We start from the raw sequence: 20470 nt of genomic DNA, 5'->3' as shown, positions 1-20470 counted from the left end.
TCTGTCATTCAACAAATATTTATTCCACGCCTACAACACACCAGGCATAATTGAGCAAAAATACGATGGAGGCGAAAGAAACAGCCATGTGGATATCAAAAGGAAGGGCATTCTGTGTAGAGGGAACAGCCAGTTCAAAGGCTCTGGGGTGGGAGTGTGGGTTATGATTATTGAAAGAATAGCTAGGAGATCAATGTGGCCAGAGTACAAGGAATGAAGGAAAAGTGGTAAGAGATGAGGTCAAAACAGATTGGGTCTTTTTGTTTGTTTGTTTTTGAGACTGGGTCTTGCTCTGTCACCCAGGCTGGAGTGCAGTGGTGCGATCTGGACCCACTGTAGCCTCAACCTCCTGGGCTCAGGACTCACCCACCTCAGCCTCCTGAATAGCTGGGACCATACGTGCATGCCACCACAGCCGGCGAATTTTTTTACATTTTTTGTAGAGATGGGGTTCTCCATGTTGCCCAGGCTGGTCTTGAACTTGGCTGGTCGTGAACTCCAGCACTGAAGCAATCCACCCACCTCAGCCTCCCAAAGTACTGGGATTACAGGCATGAGCCACTGCACCTGGCCACTTTTTTGTTTTGTTTTTTAGACAACACAAGGTCTTGGTCAGCTACTCTGGAGGCTGAGGCGTGAGGATCACTTGAGTCTAAGTGTTCAAGGCTGCAGTGAGCTATGGATTGCAGTGATATGATCCTAGTTCACTATAGCCTCAAACTCCTGGGCTCAAGCAAACCTCCCACATCAGCCTCCTGAGTAGCTGGGACTACATGGGTGTGCCACTACACCTAGCTAACTTTCTTAGTTTTATTTTTGTAGAGACAGGATCTTGCTATGTTGCCCAGGCTGGTCTTAAACTCCTAGGCTCAGGTGATCCTCCTGCCTTTGTCTCCCAAAGCTCTGGGATCACAGGTGTGAGCCACCACACATGTCCATATGTTGGGTCTTAATGCTTCCTGGATTCAACCATGTTTCAGAGCAACTTGCTTCATCACTTATCAGCTATGTGATGCTGGGAGAGTCACCTACCCCTTATTATTATTATTTGTTTAGACGAAGTTTCACTCTTGTCGCCCAGGCTGGAGTGTAGTGGTGCAATCTCGGCTCACTGCGACCTCTGCCTCCCAGGTTCAAGCAATTCCCCTGCCTCAGCTTCCTGAGTAGCTGGGATAACAGACACACACCACCATGCCTGGCTAATTTTTTTTTTTTTTTTTTTTGTATTTTAATAGAGACGAGGTTTCACCATGTTGGTCAGGCTAGTCTTGAACTCCTAACCTCAGGTGATCCACCTCCCTTGGTCTCCCAAAGTGCTGGGATTACAGCTGTGAGCCACCATGCCCAGCCTTGCCTACCCTTTCTGAGCCTCACTTTTCTCATCTGTGAGATGGACATAACCATGCTCATTCAGCAGCACTGGTTCCCTCCCTTTCTTCTTGGTCTTTCTACCTTGATTCCTTGGGCAATGGCAGCAGCAACATTGGCTTCTTTTTCATCTGCCTGCACCAGAAGTTTCTTTGCATCAGCTTCTCTCGTCTCTGCTTCAATTTTCACCATCATCTTGGCAGTTTCCTCAGAGGTGAGGATGAGTTGAGGTTGAAGAGCGGTCAGTTCTCTTTGCATGACCGCTACCTAGCAAGGAGAGAGGTGGGAGGAATCCAGGGTCAGCACTGAAAATGGCAAAGTAGACAAGAGTTGAAAGGATTCTTCAACCTATGACATAAGCAGAAAATATGTACTAATGATTTTGACACGGTCCTGGGTACAGATTTGTTTCCTAGTGATTATCTCACAGGTTTTTCAACACAGTTATTGAGTTTACACTCTGTGTTGTGGTTATCAAGCACTGTGCTAGGCACTAGACATGTACTTGTAAACTAAAAAAATTTTTAAAAACTATGTCCTCCCTCACCGAGTCTATATTGTAGTGTTGGGGGTAATGGGAGAGAGAGAAAAGCAAGTTAAGAATTTATTTATTTATTTATTTATTTGACAGAGTCTCGCTCTGTCGCCCACGCTGGAGTGCAGTGGCACAATCTTGGCTCACTGCAACCTCCGACTCCTGGGTTCAAGCAATTCTCCCGCCTCAGCCTCCCAAGTAGCTGGGACTACAGTCACATGCCACCACGCCTGGCTAATTTTTGTATTTTTAGTAGAGATGGAGTTTCACCATGTTGGTCAAGCTGGTCTCGAACTCCTGAACTCAGGTGATCCATCCGTCTCAGCCTCTCAAAATGCTGGGGTTACAGGCGTGAGCCACTGCACCCAGCCAAGAAATTTTTTTTAACTACATTTTTTTTGGCTTGTAATCCCAGCAATTTGGGAGGTAGAGGTGGGAGAATCACTTGAGCCCAGAAGTTCAAGACCAGCCTGGGAAACATAGTGAGACCCAGTCTCTACAAACTTTTTTTTTTAAGTTAAAATATATTTTTTTCTTTTTTTGAGATGGAGTCTCACTCTATCACCCAGGCTGGAGTCCAGTGGTGAGATCTCAGCTTACTGCAACCTCTGCCTCTTGGGTTCAAGCAATTCTCCTGCCTCAGCTTCCCGAGTAGCTGGGATTACAGACATATGCCACCACACCTGGCAAATTTTTGTATTTTTAGTAGAGACGGGGTTTCACCATGTTGGTCTTGAACTCCTGACCTCAGATGATCCACCTGCCTTGGCCTGCCAAAGTTCTGGGATTACAGGCATGAGCCACTGTGCCCAGCCAAAATTATTTTTTAAAGCTACATTTTTTTAAAGGCTGTGAATTAAAAACATAGTTGAGATAGAAGTTACTTTCAAAGATACTTTTTCCAATAGTACTGTGGACTAAATAGTACTGTGGACTAAATGTTTGTTTCCTCCTCAGATTTATATGTTGAAGCCTAATCCCCACTTCGATGGTAATTATAGGTGAGGCCTTTGGAGGGAATTAGAGTTAGAAGAGGTCATAAGGGTGAGGCCCACATGATGGGGTAAATGCCCTTATATAATAAAAACAGGAAGCCACATGAGATCTGTCTCTTCCCACTATGTGAGGACACAGCAAGAAGGCAGCCATCTGCAAACCAGGAAAAGAGCCCTCACCAGACACTGGATCTGCTAGTGCCTTGATCTTGAACTTCCCAGCCTCCAGAACTACGAGAAATAAGTAAATGTTTGTTGTTGAAGCCACTCAGTTTAGGATATTTTGCTATGGCAGCCCAAGCTGACTAAGACAAACAGTCTGATGCTCTATAAAACATTCCTGCCAAGTAGTTTTCTGGTCTCTGAACTCCTAATAATGGGGAGCTCACCACCTCTCATGGAGCTTGTGCCATTTTTCAGACAATTAAACCCATTAGGCTGGGCTCAGTGGCTCATGCCTGTAATCCCAGTACTTTGGGAGGCCGAGGTGGGCAGATCACTTGAGGTCAGGAGTTTGTGACCAGCCTGACCAACATGGTGAAACCCCGTCTCTACTAAAAATACAAAAATTAGCCAGGTGTGGTGGCACGTGCCTGTAATCCCAGCTACTCGGGAGGCTGAGGCAGGAGAATTGCCGGAATGTGGGAGGTGGAGGTTGCAGTGAGCTGAGATTGCACCACTGCACTCCATCCTGGGTGATCGAATGAGACTCTGTCCAAAAAAAAAAAAAAAAAAAAAAATTGACATTAGATTTTCTTGGTGCAGAGCTAGAATTTACCCCCCTGAAGTTTCACTCACTGGTCCTGATTCTGCCTTTTAAGGCAGCTCAGACAAACAGGGTTGGGTTTCATGTATTTGGAGAGAGTTTTCTTGACCTTGTACCCAATGCCCCCAGTGAGTCTGTGTGAGACCAGAAGCATGGCAGGCTGACCTGGTTAGGAACACAGGTTTTGGAGTCATGCAGATCTAAGTTTCAGTTCTGGCCTGACCACTCGCCAGGCTGTGTGATCATGGGCGAGTCACCTGGCCTCTCTGTGTCCTGGTTTCTTTGTGTATCACATGGAGATGATAACAAGACTTTCTTCACACACATCAGACAAACAGTCTGATGCTCTATAAAACATTCCTGCCAAGTAGTTTTCTGGTCTCTGAACTCCTCTAATAATGGGGAGCTCACCACCTCTCATGGAGCTTGTGCCATTTTTCAGACAATTAAACCCATTAGGCTGGGCTCAGTGGCTCATGCCTGTAATCCCAGTACTTTGGGAGGCCGAGATGGGCAGATCACCTGAGGTCAGAGTTTGAGACTAGCCTGGCCAACATGGCAAAACCTCGCTTCTACTAAAAATACACAAATTAGCTGGGCATGGTAGCACGCACCTGTAGTACCAGCTATTTGGGATGCTGAGACAGGAGGATCACTTGAACTCAGGAGGTGGAGGTTGCAGAGAGCTGAGATTGCGCCACTGTATTCCAGCCTCGGTGACAGAGCGAGACTTCATCTCAAAAGAAATAATAAAATAAAGAGACAAGGTCTCACTCTGTTATCCCGGTTGGAGTGCAGTGGTATGATCATAGCTCACTGTAGCCTTGAACTCCTGGGTTCAAGTGATCCTCCCACCTCAGCCTCCCAAGTAGCTGGGACTACAGGCACATGCCACTACACTTGGCTAATTTTATTTTATTTTATTTTTTGTAGAGATGGGGTCTTGCTATGTTTCCCAGGCTGGTCTCAAGCAATCTCCTGGCCTCAAGTGATCCTCCCACTTTGACCTCCCAAATGCTGGGAGGCGTGAGACACTGCACCGGGCCTTCACCTTTTTATAGAAGAGGAATCTGAGGCTCGAGGCAGTGAAATAACATGCCCCTGGCTCTACAGCTGGTATGCTGTAGAGATAAATTTGGGCCCAGATCTGACTCCACAAAGATATCTTGAACCATTCACTACCTTATCCTGCCCATGTCCTCACAAGGTGAGACAAGGGAAGCACTCACCTTGAGTACAAAACTTAAGGGGGCATTAAAAAGAAAGTACTCAAGATAAATAATACATTATTGCAATAGGTTAAGAAACCAAAATTAATGCAAAAACCCATGATGAACAAAAGATCAAAATCTTAAAGACAGGATCCCACAGGGCAGGGATTACAGTGATGTAGGTAAGGTAAGCTCTGCCAATGCAGGGTCACATTCTGCTTGATTTGGTGTCCTCTTAATTCTGCAGCTGAACACATGCCTCAGCACATCCACCTCATCCCCGGCCTCTCCATCTCTGTTCTATTTTGGCAGTGCTCACCTGTGAAGCTGCAAAGTCGAGTTTCTGCAAGCCTGTCAGGTAGCGGTTCCTCATCATAGCCACCTCTTGCCTCTTGCTATTCAGGAGCGTCTTGAAGGTTAGAATCAATTCGAGGTAGGAGGTGGGGGTAACATAGTTGTGTCTTCGAAGTTTGTTGTAATAATCGAGTGACAGCTTCTTGACGCTCTCTTGGAAATATTTGCACATGGAGACGACCCTGCCAAGGACACCAAGGCGGTTAGGCAGGACCGAACGTCCTCCAGGGAGATCCAGTACAGCTTTGGTTATAGACATGAGGGTGTGAGAAGACACATACACTGACGACGATCCACTAGAATCCAAACTCTCTGAAGACACGTCAACAGAGCCAAGGCAGAGAAGGATGGGGCAGGTGCACAGGTGCATACTCTCACACAAATGATTGTTTGTTTATTTATTTATTTATTTATTTATTTATTTATTTATTGAGACAGTGTCTCTCTCTGACACCCAGGCTGGAGTGCAGTGGCGCAATCTCAGCTCACTGCAACCTCTGCCTCCCAGGCTCAAGTGATTTTCCTGCTTCAGCCTCCCAAGTAGCTGGGATTACAGGTGTGCGCCACCATACCCAACTAATTTTTGTATTTTTAGTAGAGGCGGGGTTTTACCATGTTGGTCAGGCTAGTCTTAAATTCCTAGCCTCAGGTGATCCACCCACCTTCGCCTCCCAAAGTGCTGGGATTACAGGCATGAGCCACCACGCCTGACCTCAAATGATCTTTGATCAAGTCATTTCTAATTTTTTTTTTTTTTTTTTTTTTTTTGAGACAGAGTTTCACCCTTTTGCCCAGGCTGGAGTGCAGTAGCACGATCTCAGTTCACTGCAACCTCCACCTCCCAGGTTCAAGAGATTCTCCTGCCTCAGCCTCCCAAGTAGCTGGGATTACAGGTGCGTACCACCACGCCTGGCTAATTTTTGTATTTTTAGTAGAGACGGGGTTTCACCATGTTGGCCAGGCTGGTCTCGAACTCCTGACTTCAGATGATCCACCTGCCTCAGCCTCCCAAAGTGCTGGGATTACAGGTGTGAGCCACTGTGCCCTGATCAAGTCATTTCTATCACTGATCCCTTTGATGAATCATCAGGGCTTAAGCAGGAGTTCCTAAACTTTGGTAGTTTGGAGAAATACCCTGACTTTGTAGAAAAAAAAAAAAAAATATATATATATATATATATATATATATAGAGAGAGAGAGAGAGAGAGACAGAGAGAGAGAGAGAGAGAGAGAGACAAGATTGCACTCTGTCATCCAGGCTGGAGTACAGTGGCACAATCATGGCTCACTGCAGCCTTAACCTCCCTGGCTCAAGCGATCCTTCCACCTCAGCCTCCCGAGTAGCTGAAGTCTTAGGCGCACACCACTACACCCAGCTAATCTTCTGCATTTTTAGTAGACACAGTTGGGGGAGGGGGTGGGGGTTGCTATGTTGCTCAGGTTGGTCTCGAACTCCTGACCTCAAGTGATCCGCCCGCCTTGGCCTCCCAAAGTGCTGGGATTACAGGTGTGAACCACCATGCCCCGTCAATTTTTAAAAATGCATAAAATAAAACACAGAATTACCATGGAAACCAATTATATTGAAATAGACTTTTTGAAATGTTTTAAAATATTTAGAATTTGTAATATAGTAATATATGTGCTGCTTTACTGAGGCATTAAATCAGGGATTAGTAAACGTTTTCTGGAAAGGGTCAGATAGTAAATATTTTAGCCTTTGTGGACCACATGATATCTGTCACAGCTACTCAACTCTGCCATTATAGTGCAAAAACAGCCACAGATGATGTGTAAGCCAATGGACATGGCAGGGTTCCAATAAAGCTTTATTTACAAAAGCAGGGTGAATTGAACTAGGCCCATGAACCCTAGTTTGTCAGCTTCTGCATTAAATAACAAGAGTGGGCAGCAGGTCTAAAAAGCACCATCAATTTGAAGAAAATTATACACTGAGTTAACTGTAATGAAGGAATGAGTTCTGCAAAGAACTATGATTCCTACTGGTAACAAAGTCAGGCCCTGCTCATCCCACTGGGGTTTACTGCTACATTCATCACTGGAGGAAATGCAAAGTACCAGTTGGATGTCACTGGAAATGAAGATGTAATGTTTCCCATTCATATGCATCGACCCACTGAGTTCTACCCACAAGCACGTGGACCCAGGTTAAGGGTCTTCTGGTCTAGATAATAAAGTTCAAAATACCCCAAATGGAATTGAAGGCCATTGACACTCTTACCCCTGCCTACTTCCTCATTTTTCATTCATTTTTTTTTTTTTTTTTAACAGTGATTGAGGGTGGGTAGGGTGGCTCACGCCTGTAATCCCAGCACTTTGGGAGGCCGAGGTGGGCAGATCACTTAAGGTCAGTTGAGACCAGCCTGGCCAACATGGTGAAACCCAGTGTCCACTAAAAATCCAAAAATTAGCTGGGTGTGGAGGCTCACACCTGTAATTTCAGCTACTCGGGAGGCTGAGTCACAAGAATCGCTTTAACCCGGGAGGCAGAGGTTGCAGTGAGCCGAGATCTCACCACTGCACTCCAGCCTGGGCGACAGAGCGAGACTCCATCTCAAAATAAACAGATAAATAAATAAATAAATAAATAAATAAAATAAACAGTGATTGAACCTACTATGTGCCAAGCACCTTCTAGAAACTAAGGATACAGAGGTAGACAAGGTTGACTGATCTCTAGCCTTCATGGAACATCCAGAATGATAGATATTCTCATCTCTTCCCTTACTCTATGCAAATAAAATGCTTTATATACATATACATATATATACACACACACACACATAAAGTGTATAAAGCACATATATATAATATATATGATAAAGCACACATATATATATGCCTTATACATAAACAAGTAAGTTTTCACCCTTATAGGAACTAATTTTTGCCGGGCACAGTAGCTCACACCTATATTCCCAGCACTTTGGGAGGCCAAGGCGGGCGGATCACCTGAGGTCAGGAGTTCAAGACCACCCTGGCCAACATGGCAAAACCCCGTATCTAGTAAAAATATAAAAATTAGCTGGGTGTGGTGGCAGGTGCCCGGTAATCCCAGCTGCTTGGGGGAGGCTGAGGCATGAGAATCACTTGAATCCGGGAGGCGGAGGTTGCAGTGAGCTGAGATTGCGCCACTGCAGTCCAGCCTGGGGGATAGAGCAAGACTCCATCTCAAAAACAAACAAACCAACCATCTTTTTTTGTGGTCTCAGCAGCAATGTTCTTCCTGTTGAGAGTGCATATTCTAGGACTACTGAAATAGCTATATCATTATTTCCAGGTTCTCATAGCTAGGACAACAGTGCATATCTCCAGGACAATTCTGAACAATGAAATTTGCTTCTTTTTCACAGAAGATGTTTTATTAAATATATAACTGTGATTCAATTTAAAAGCATAAGACATTTTCTATACACAAATTGAGAAATCTTCAAAACAACGACAAAAATAGAGCCAGCATCTGGCCTTCCAATTTGGAATATCTGGAATCCTAAAATGCAGTCAACACTTACTCTATCCGAATGTTGTCATCAAGCTCCACATCCTCTAGAAATTTGTTAGCCACTAACTCTAGGGCATCCCTGGGCCAGGACTGGAACCAATCAATTGTACAGCAATTGATCAGCGAAGGGAACATCCGCAGGCGGTTCCTGAAGGCATCCCCAATTGGACTCATGGCTAATGAAAAGGAGATTTTGTTAATTACCTCCCTCTGAGGCAGGTGGACCCAAGGAGGCAGGCTGGTATTCCCAAGGATTCTGGTGGGGTAAGTAGGGGCATGCATCCTCTTGGCGCTCCAGGGATGTGATGTGAATGCTCATAATAACTGCCTGGGAAGTGTGGGCTAATTAGTGGGATATTTTCACTTAACTTTGTGAGGAGCTATCAGCCCATTAAAATAGCCTTTTTTTAAAAAAAAAATTGTTCTTATTTTTTATTAAGACAGATTCTTGCTCTGTCACCCAGACTGGAGTGCAGTGGTGTGATCTCGGCTCACTGCAACCTCCGCCTCCCGGGTTCAAGCTATTCTCCTGCCTCAGCCTCCTGAGTAGCTGGGACTATAGACACCCACCATCACTTCCAGCTAATTTTTGTATTTTTAGTAGAGACGGGGTTTCACCATGTTGGCCAGGCTGGTCTCAAACTCCTGACCTCAAGTGATCTGCCTGCCTCAGCCTCCCAAAGTGCTGGGATTACAGGCGTGAGCCACCATGCCTGAGTCTATTACCTTCTAACTGGTCTCCTATACACCCTATTGTTCCTTCTGCATCCTTTGGGTCGTGTAGCCAGAGTGGCCGGAGCCCTTTGACCCACTTGCTGTATTTGTGCTGACATACGGGCGCCATACACTGTTACTTATAGAAGTTGCTGTGAGGTCATCTGTTTCTGATCCTATCTCCAGCCAATCACAAATTTTGGGTTCCACACTTACAATTCCATTCATTGTTTATTTAGACGATGTGTGGCGGAAGGGAGCATGATGTCTAGGTGAAGTGAAAGGTCAGTGAGGGTAAAGAACAGAGGCCTGGCACAGTGGCTCACGCCTGTAATCCCAACACTTTGGGAGGCTGAGGCAGGAGGATCATTTGAGCCCAGGAGTTTGAGACCAGCCTGGGCAACAAAGTGAACCCCACACCCCTGTCTCTACAAAAATGGAAAAAATTAGCTGGGCTTGGTGGTATGTGCCTGTAGTCCCAGATACTCAGGAGGCTGAGGTGAGAGAATCACTTGAGCCCAGGAAGTTGAGGCTGCAGTGAGCTAGAACCACATCACTACACTCCAGCCTGGGTGACAGAGCAAGACCCTATCTCAAAAAAAAGAAAAAAAAAAAAAGAACAAAGAGAAAGGGGGATGGTTTGAAATGATGAAGGTGGAGAGGATACAGAGGACAGTCTGGCAGGTGGCCTTTATGGCCCTATGAGACTGCAGGACTGCAGGTTAGTAATTTTGGCCCTTATCCCAATGTGTGTGTGTGTATGCATGCATGAACACAATGATATTTGCAGCATATGAAAAAAATCAGCTTGGCTTCATGGAACAGACAAGAATGGAGCTAGAATGATCAGAAAGTTGCAGAGGTGAGCCTGGGTAAGAGGACGGCAGCCTAGCTAATGTGAAGGTGATGGAGATAGAGATAAGAGAGACAACTGGAGGTAAAATAGACAGGACTTGGTAAAGAAAGGGAAGTACTAAACACCATTGCTAGGTTTCCAGATAGATTGCGAATGTCATTCAGAGAAAACCCCAGATGTCATTCTGTGCAAGGGTAATTCTCAGAGGAGAATTCAGGGAATTGAAGAGAGAGGGACAGGTTTGAAATTGTTCAGGGTCCAGCATGGTGGCTTATGCCTGTAATCCCAGCACTTCGGGAGGCCAAGGTGGGCAGATCACTTGAGGCCAGGAGTTTGAGACTAGCCTGGCCAACATGGTGAAACCCTCTCTCTATTAAAAATACAAAAATTAGCAGGTGTGGCACGCGCCTGTAATAGCAGCTACTCCGGGGGCTTAGGCACCAGAATCGCTTGAAACTGGGAGGCAGAGGTTACATACAGCGAGCTGAGATCTCACCACTGCACTCCAGCCTGGGCGACAGAGCAAGACTGTCTCTAAAAAAAAATGCTGTTTGGAAGAGAGGAAAAAGTTGCCAGAGGAACTCCAGGCCCTGACCCCGAGCTGGTGCATTGGCTGGATCAACCCTGGGACCATTGTAAGGGATTGCGTTGCTCAGGGCACTCGGAAGACCCCAAAACACCCAGAGGAACAAGGGCAAATGGAGTTTTCTTCTTCTTACCAAGGACAATGTGAAGGTTCTTTCTCACCCTCTCAATAAAGAAGTTATACATAGAAAGAGGAGTGGCTTCAACCTTCTCTCCTTGGGTCCTGGCTGCCGTCTGCATCTTCTCCACGATGTCAGCCTTCTCATCAGCAGGGAAGATGTTAGGCACATCGCCTGTGTTCAGAAGCATGTTGATGTCCTCCACAAATGACTCGTCCTTGATCTGATTGTCGGCAAAGAGGAACACGGTGCTTTTGGTGGCCACGCCAACCTGCAGCATGATCTTCTTAAGGTCTTCTCGCCAGTCATTGCCTGTGTAGTTCTTGGTGATCTCGATCTGGTATAGCTCATATGTGTTCATGAATGTGGACAGTTTGGTGGCACTCTGCCGCCCACTGCCCCCTATGCCCACCAGGAGCAGGTGGCCTTTGTCCTGCTTCAGGACGCGGCAGATCCTGGAGATGTGCTCAATGGCAAACCTGAACATGACCAGGGACATGGGGGCCTTGCTGATGTTGTTGAATTCTTCCAGATAGTGCTCCATGACCACAGTCAGCTGTTTCAGGTCAGTGATCTCATCGTAGATTTTTTGATCACTTTCTGGCTTGAAATAATCTCCAAAAAAGAGGCTTCGAATGTTATCATCGACAATCTTTCCAGTGGGTGACAAATGGATAAGCACCTGTGAGAAAAGTAAATCTCAGCTGGGCATTCAGCGAATGGCCCAGCCAGGCTGGTAGGGAGAGCATGGAGGGAGGGCATGGGAGACGTGCTTATTTCCTCTGCGCACATCCTTCAAGCCCATGGATCATCAGTCTTTGTTTTGTTTTGTTTTGTTTTGAGACGGAGTCTCACACTGTCGTCCAGGCTGGAGTGCAATGGCGCAATCTCGGCTCACTCCAACCTCTGCCTCCTGGGTTCAAGCGATTCTCCCGCCTCAGCCTCCCAAGCAGCTGGGATTACAGGCACGCTCCATCATGCCTGGCTAATTTTTGTATTTCTGTAGAGATGGGGTTTCATCATGTTGGCCAGGCTGGTCTTGAACTCCTGAGCTCAGGTGATCTGCCCAGCTCGTCCTCCCAAAGTGCTAGGATTACAGGCATGAGACAGCATGCCCAGTCCAGTCTTTTTGTGTTTTAAACATAATGTGTGGATTTCATGCTTGTAAAGACTATAATGAAAGAACATTGCTGCGCATGGTGGCTCATGCCTGAGCACTTTGGGAGGCCGAGGCAGAAGGATCATTTGAGCTCAGGACTTCAAGACCAGCCTGGGCAACATAGTGAGACCCAGTCTCTACAATAAAGTAAGAAAAAATTAGCTGGGCATCATGGTGCACACCTGTAATCCCTGCTACTCAGGAGGCTGAGGTGGAGGACTGCTTGAGCCCAGGAGTTTGAGGCTGCACTGAGCTATGATCATACCATTGCACTCCAGCCTGGGTGACAGAATGAGGTCCTACCTCTAAAAATAAATAATTATTTGTTAAAAGAAAGGACATTAGAGGCCGGGCGCGGTGGCTCAAGCCTGTAATCCCAGCACTTTGGGAGGCCGAGACGGGTGGATCACGAGGTCAGGAGATCAAGACCATCCTGGCGAACACGGTGAAACCCCGTCTCTACTAAAAAATACAAAAAACTAGCCGGGCGAGATGGCGGGCGCCTGTAGTCCCAGCTACTCGGGAGGCTGAGGCAGGAGAAAGGCGTGAACCCGGGAGGCGGAGCTTGCAGTGAGCTGAGATCTGGCCACTGTACTCCAGCCTGGGCGGCAGAGCCAGACTCCGTCTCAAAAAAAAAAAAAAAAAAAAAAAAGAAAGGACATTAGAGTATAAACGCTTGAATCAGTCTATTTACCAAGTGATTAAAACATTAGTAGTCAGTTTGTATGGTCCCCAGAAAAGACAGTTGAAGGATGGCATCATTTCTTATGTGCTTGATCCTCCACCAACTAGAGGTATAGACACTACCCCTGTTCCCCACTCTGTGCCTGAAGTAGGAATGTTTTAGATGCCTCCTCTTCCTATGTTAGAACCCAGTGACGCTTTTGCACTTGGCCTCTGAACGCAAGATGAAACACTTGAAATTTTTCTATGGAGAAATCACAGCTTCTTAGCAGTGGAAGAATAACCAGATGATGCAAATATAGATGTTTAAAACAACTTTTCTTATATGAAAATGGAAAAGAGAAAATATTCGCACCTGGAAGACCATAACAATCTTCCACTTGGGCTTTATAGGACCTCAGTCAAATCATGACAATGTATAATACAGTTCATTTCTCAAGTCACCAATTAATTGATCCTAAAAATGCGTTTAAGGTCATTATAAACAAATAATGTTATTGTAAATGTTAAGCCATTTTGATTGGATTCAAACTTATATGTTACAACAGAAGGGAAGCAACGTTGGACCGAGTGAAATATCACCAAATCAAAAGAGCAGTTGACTCAATACTCTTTCCTGAGATTCAGAGTGCAGAGCTGGGAGTCTCCAACAGGAAGGGAACCTGAAATCTGAGAGTAACATAGTTAAACACTTGGAACCATTTCTGAGGCCAAATGATCACAGAATCTGATTTACCTTCTCTACGGACTGCTTGAAGCAATTGGAGGTGGTTTCCTTCACCATGTTGAAGAAGACCTGTCTGTCCTCCTTGTCAATCAGACGGTCATAGAAGACCCGATAAACCTCATGGATCCAAAGTCGGATACATTTTTCTACATCCTAAAAATCCAGAGTTAATTATTCAAACGAGTGGAAGATGGTCCCTGAGGTCGTAGTTCTCAAGTAGTAGCTAAGTCCTGGGGTTGATGTGAGGATTGAACTAGATAATGTTTATAAAATGCTTAGCACAACGCCTAGCATAGATGAAGTGCTTAATAAAAGTTAGCTATTACTGCTATTACTACATGTTCCATATAGCCAAGGACATGCTGAATGATTTTGGTAGTCAAATGATAGTGACTGACCTGCAGGTGTGTGTGAGGGCACAGCAGGACCCCTTGAATCACTCGTGAGAAGTCCCGCAGGTTAAAGACGTAATGTGACTTAGAGGGAGTTGGCAAGAAGTTCTCCACTGCCTCTCTATAAATTGTCTTAGTAGCTTGGACCAGCATCTTTCCATACCTTGGGAGGAAAGGGATGGCACAGTATTCAAGGAGGGGCCGGAAACTGAGAACCCCCAGCCCAATATCCGGGAAGACGTGGGAACCTCTTACCTTAAGAACATCACATCAAACCCTTTCCCGAAGTGCCAGTCAACAATCGAACTGAAAATCTTGGTTAAAATGTCATCCTCAAAGGCATTGATGGAAACGATATTCATATGGCGAGTGAATCGTCCTGGGGGACACAACGCACAAGTGAATCATCCTGGAAAACACATATTCTCACACTGTCTGTGACCCTAGGATGCAGGAGAGTTGGCTTAGCCTTCTGGCTTCATGTTCTAGAGCTGTGCTGTGCAATATGGCAGCTTCTAGTCACCTGCAGCAATTTAAACTTAAATTAATTAATATTAAATAACATTAAAAATGCTCTTCCTTAGTCTCGCCACACTTCAAGTGCTCAAGAGCCACATGTGGCTAGTGGCTACTGTATTTCTCAGTACAGATATAGAGCATCGCCATACTGCAGAAGTTCTACTGACCATGCTAGTTTAGCGTTCAAGATTATTATATTATATTACATTACATTATATTATATTATATATTTTTTTTAGGGATGGAGTCTCGCTTTGTTGCCCTGGCTGGAGTGCAGTGGTGCCATCTCAGCTCACTGAAACCTCTGCCTCCCGGGCTCAAGCGATTCTCCAGCCTCAGCCTCCAGAGTAGCTGGGACTACAGGTGCGCGCCACCATGCCCATCTAATTTTTGTATTTTTAGTAGAGACAGGGTTTCATCATGTTGGCCAGGCTGGTCTCAAACTCCTGACTTCAGGTGATCTGCCGGCCTCGGCCTCCCAAAGTGCTGGGATTGCAGGCATGAGACACTGCACCCAGCCTCAAGATTATTTTTAAAAGATAAAGGCAATACATGATCATTGTAAAAGAGTCACGATTCAGGAATACTTTTGTTGAAAGTGAAAATCTCCTTCTTTCACTTACTTTATATGCGCCAAATCCATTCTCCCCTGCCCAAGGTAACTACTATTAATTTGGTGTCCTTATATCATCTATCTATCTAATCTATCTATCATCTTTCTATGTATCTATATATCTATGCATCTATCTGTCTAATCTATCATTGTTAGATATCTATATTTACGTACTTATTTATATCGATATATACCAGCTTTATTGATATCCCAATAATAACTCACATATTGTACAATTCGCCCATTTAAAGTACAATTATTCAATGATTTTTAATATATTCAGGGTTGTGCAACCATTATCACAATTTTAGAACATTTTAATTGCGCTAAAAAGAAACCTTGTACCCATTAGCAGTCACTCCCCATTTTCCCATGGTTCTCAGCAACTAATAATCTACTTTCTGTCTCTATAGGTTTGCCTGTATATCTTTAAAACATTTTTTTGTTACAAGTAAAAGATAGATACAGAAAACCACACAAAACAAATGTATAGTTTAGCAAGTCATTATAAGGTTAATACTCTTAGCATCTACTGTCAAGATTAAGAAATAGAATTTTGCCAGCCGGGCGTGGTGGCTCACTGCTGTAATCCCAGCACTTTGGGAGGCCAAGGCGGGTAGATCACGAGGTCAAGAGACTGAGACCAGCCTGGCCAACATAGCGAAACCCCGTCTCTACTAAAAATACAAAAATTAGCCGGGCGTGGTGGCACATGCCCATAGTCCCAACTACTCGGGAGGTTGAGGCAGAAGAATTGCTTGAACCCAGGAGGCAGAGGTTGCAGTGAGCCGAGATTGTGCCACTGCACTCCAGCCTGAGCGACAGAGCAAGACTCCGTCTCAAAACAAACAGACAAACAAAACAAAAACAAAATATAATTTTACCAGCCCTCCACAAAAGCCTCTCAACAGAGCCCATCCCAATCAAACTCTCTCCTTTTCTTCCTCCAAAAGTTATCACTCTTCTGACTTTTATAGTAATTGCTGTCTTGCATTTCTTCATGGTTTTTACCATCCAAGCATTTCAAGCATTTATTTGTAGACACCAGGGTTTAATTGTTTAATTCTGCCAGTTAACCATATGCTTTTTTTTTTTTTTTTCCCTGAGATGGAGTCTCACTCCTATTGCACAGTCTAGAGTGTAGTGGCGCGATCTCGGCTCACTGCAACCTCCATCTCCTTGGTTCAAGCAATTCTCCTTCCTCAACCCCAAGTAGCTGGGATTACAGGCATGCACCACCACGCCCAGCTAATTTTTGTATTTTTAGTAGAGATGGGGTTTTGCCATATTGGCCAGGCTGGTCTCAAACTCCTGACCTCAGGTGATTCACCCGCCTCAGCCTCCCAAAGTGCTAGGATTACAGATGTGAACCTGCGCCCGTCCTCATGTGTATTTTTTAAGGTCTCTCTTTAATTTATAGGTTTTTCCCTCCATTCCTTTCTTATGTGTCTTATCTGTTGAAGATCTGGGCTATTTGACTTAGAGTTTTCATAGTCAGGATTTTGTTGATTACACACTTATGATGCAGTTCATCATGTTCCTCTGTCCTCTGTATTTTCTACAAATTCGTAGCTGGATCCAGAGACTTGTTGGGTTTCAGATTTCATCCCTTTGGCCTGGTGCAGTGGCTCATGCCTGTAATCCCAGTACTTTGGGAGGCCGAGGTGGGTGGATCACCTGAGGTCCAGAGTTCGAGACTAGCCTGGCCAACAGGATGAAATCTCATCTCTACTAAAAATACACAAAATTAGTCGGGCATGGTGGCAGGTGCCTGTAATCCCAGCTATTTAGGGAACTGAGGTAGGAGAATCACTCAAACCCGGAGGCAAAGGTTGCAGTGAGCCGAGATCACGCCATTGCACTCCAGCCTGGGCGACAAAAGCGAGACTCTGTCTCAAAAAATAAATTAATTAATTAAATTTTAAAAAAAAGTTTTTATTGTGATAAAATATATACAACATAAAATTGGCCATTTTAACCATTTGTAAGTGTACAGTTCAGAGGCATCAAGCACATTCGCGTTGTTGTGCAACCATCTCCACCATTCATCTACAGAAGCTTCATATTCCCAAATGAAAATTCATTCATTCACTCATTCATTCATTCACTCCTCAATCTCCCCTCCCTCCAGACCTTGAGAACCACTACTCTGCTTCTTGTCTCTATCAATTTGACTACTTTGAGTACCTCATATAAGTGGAATCACACAATATTTGTCTTTTTGTGAATGGTTTATTTCACTTAATGATATGGTTTATTTCACTTAAAGACAATAGTGTCTTTAAGTTTCATCCATGTTGTAACATGTCTTTATTTTTGTATTTTAAAAATCTCAGCCTCCCGAGTAGCTGGGACTACAGGCGCAAGCCACCAAGCCCAGCTAATTTTTTTATTTTTAGTAGAGATGGGGTTTTACTATGTTGGCCAGGGTGGTCTCGAACTCCTGGCCTCAAGTGATCTACCCGCTTCAGCCTCCCAAAGTGCTGAGATTACAGGCACAAGCCACTGTGCCCACTCGGTATGAAGGTTCTTAAACAATAATGTATATCAGAATAGAAGTACAGATCTACAGGACTAGGTGGATCAAGTTGCAGGTGAAGCAATATATCCATTGATTCATTTATTTGCTATTTTTTATTGTTATTAATTTTACTTAGGGCACTTTGGGTTAGGTGTTCTGTCTCTGGCAACCTAAAGAATTATAACGAATACAATGGATGACTGTCGTGCACCCCTAGTTGAGGCTTCTGGATCAAACCTCCCTCCCAGAACACATGCTGGCCACACTGAACTCTACTTTGCATATGAGACTCTGTTTCTCTAGGGCCTAGCCAAACACTCCTCACATCTTCTTGTCATCGTCCCCTCCTATTTCACACCATTTCCAACATGAAGCCTGTAGCCTAAACACGCTTCTGCTCCACGCTCTGGCCATGTGGTTTGGCAGGAGACTGTGGCACACCGACCCTCCTTTCATAAAGGTGGCCCAGCTCTGCTGGGGATGGAGGGAAAGAGGAATGAGCTCTTTCCTTCACATACCAGTAATGTCATTCCTTCCTCCCCCAGGGGGCCCCATGGCTGTCACGAGCAGCATGTCCACAATGTCCAGCCTGGTTGTGTCTTTCTTGTCAAACCAGTAACCGTGGTCAATCCACTGCCTCAGGAGCTCGATGGGGGGCTGGGCCCCATACACCTCTTTGGCTGGCATGTTGAGGTCATCTGGGGAAAGAAGCCACAGACACAGTCATTGCAAGTTCATGGCATCCTCTGCTCTCACAGCAGGTAAGAGATGGCAATTCCCCTGTAGGGGAATCTGTTCCCAGGTTTCCATTCCCCATTCCAGTGAGGGCTTAGTCAATGGATGCCCTGACCAGATTGGGAGGGGTTTTCCTGAGTTCTGGCCTCTCCTGCCTCATTGAAATCTGTGTCCACTGTGACTACAAGGATGCATAGACTGACATTAACAAACTGGCTTGGCCGGGCGTGGTGGCTCACGCCTATAATCCCAGCACTGTGGGAGGCCGAGGCAGGCAGATCGCTTGAGCTCAGGAGTTTGAGACCAGCCTGGGCAACATGGCGAAACCCTGTCTCTACAAAAAAAAAAAAAAAAAAAAATTAGCCAGGCGTGGTGGCTCATGCCTGTGGTCCCATACTCAGGAGGCTAAGGTGGGAGGATTGTTTGAGCCTTGGAGGCAAAGGTTGTAGTGAGCCAAGATTGTGCCACTGCACTCCAGCCTGGGCAACAGAGTGAGATCCTGCCTCAAAAAGGAAAAAGAAACGAAAAACAAAAAGAAAACAGGCATTTAATTTTTTTCCCATTTCTCTTAAGCAAAATAGATTGTCTACTAAGTGCTAGACATTTTGTTAATTGCTCCCCATATGATGGCAACAATCAAGCTCCCACAAGCTCACAGCCAATAGAGTATTTAATTTGACCAACAGGTAATAGTTGAACTTCAAGGGGAACAACAGATGATGAGACCCTAGGCTTTGAGCTGGGTTTGTTCGTTTGTTTATTTTGTTTTTGTTTTTGAGACAGAGTCTTGCTCTGTCACCCAGGCTGGAGTGCAGTGGTGCGATCTTGGCTCACTGCAAACTCCGTCTCCCGGGTTCAAGTGATTCTCCTGCCTCAGCCTCCCAAGTAGCTCGGATTACAGGCACACGCCACTACGCCCAGCTAATTTTTGTATTTTTAGTGGAGATGGGGTTTCACCATGCTGGCCAGGCTGGTCTCAAAATCCTGACCTCAAGTGATCCACCTGCCTCGGCCTCCCAAAATGCTGGGATTACAGGCATGAGCCACCGTGCCCAGCCTGAGTGGGGGATTTTGATGAGAAAACCCAAATGGAAGAATATATTAAGACTTCCCCAAGGGCAGGGACTGCATTTTCCCCAATAGCATATTACTCAGTCCTGGCACATCAGAGGCACTCAATAAAATAGGGGCTCTTTAAGTTTTTCTTCAACAAACACTGTTTGAATACCCAGTTTGTGTAGGGTAACATTTTAGGAGCTTTATATATATTATCTCATCTAATCCAATACTAACTTTATAAGGAAGAGAGTATAACTCTATGTTAAAGGTGAGGAACTGAGGGTCAGGGACATTAAGTCACAACATACCTAGGGCTAAAAAGTAAGCTTTGAAGTTGGGCATGGTGGTTCATGCCCCAAACACTTTGGGAGGCCAAGCGGGGAGGATCACTTGAGGCCAGGAGTTCACCCAGCCTGGGTAACAAAGCGAGACCCCCGTCTCTACAAAGAATAGAAAAATTAGCCAAGATTGATGGCATGTGCCTGTAGTCCTAGCTACGTGGGAGGCTGAGGTAGTAGGATCACTTGGGCCCAGGAGTTGGAGGCTGCAGTGAGCTGGGATTGTGCCTCTGCACTCCAGCCTGGATGACAGAGTGAGATCTTCCCTCTCTCAAAAAAGTAAGATTTGAAACTAGATCTGTTTGGCTGCAACGCTTACCCTGTTTTTGAATATACCATAAAAATAGGGAGGGAGAGCGAGATGGAGAAAAGGAGAAAAAGAAAAGGAATGTAAAATAAAATAGGACCCCTGCCTCAGAGGAGCTGTTAGCTGGCAAGGATATGAACTCAGGCAATATTTCCTCTGAATACAGGAGTTTTAAAGGCAGATCATGAAATAATCCAGAAGTGTGGGGCATTACTATTGCTAAATGAGAACTCTATGTGTCAACAGTAAGATAGTGGAAAATATAATGTATTTGGCACTAAAAAGCCTGGGTTTGGGTCACAGCTCTAGAATGTTCTAGATATTTGATCCCAAACAGGAAATTTAACCTTCTGGAGCCTCAATGCACTGACTCGTAAAATGACAATGAT

The 20470-nt window shown here is 45.1% G+C and overlaps 1 protein-coding gene across 1 annotated transcript in view; it reads right to left on the bottom strand.

Moving 5' to 3' along the window:
* The window catches only part of DNAH3 (dynein axonemal heavy chain 3), a 205329-nt gene that overhangs the window by 40645 nt on the left and 144214 nt on the right, over positions 1–20470 (bottom strand). The window contains exons 44-51 of the mRNA XM_025369846.1: positions 18161–18340; positions 14245–14368; positions 13996–14152; positions 13607–13750; positions 11043–11709; positions 8764–8929; positions 5195–5411; positions 1453–1635 (exon numbers count right to left, since the gene is read on the bottom strand). Coding sequence (XP_025225631.1) covers positions 1453–1635; positions 5195–5411; positions 8764–8929; positions 11043–11709; positions 13607–13750; positions 13996–14152; positions 14245–14368; positions 18161–18340 — 1838 coding nt within the window. The remainder of the gene's footprint in view (positions 1–1452; positions 1636–5194; positions 5412–8763; positions 8930–11042; positions 11710–13606; positions 13751–13995; positions 14153–14244; positions 14369–18160; positions 18341–20470) is intronic.

Source organism: Theropithecus gelada, chromosome 20 (genome assembly GCF_003255815.1).
Source record: "Theropithecus gelada isolate Dixy chromosome 20, Tgel_1.0, whole genome shotgun sequence".
Lineage (NCBI taxonomy): Eukaryota > Metazoa > Chordata > Mammalia > Primates > Cercopithecidae > Theropithecus > Theropithecus gelada.
Note: the sequence above shows the minus strand (reverse complement) of the source record. Positions and strands in the feature narration are given on the sequence as shown.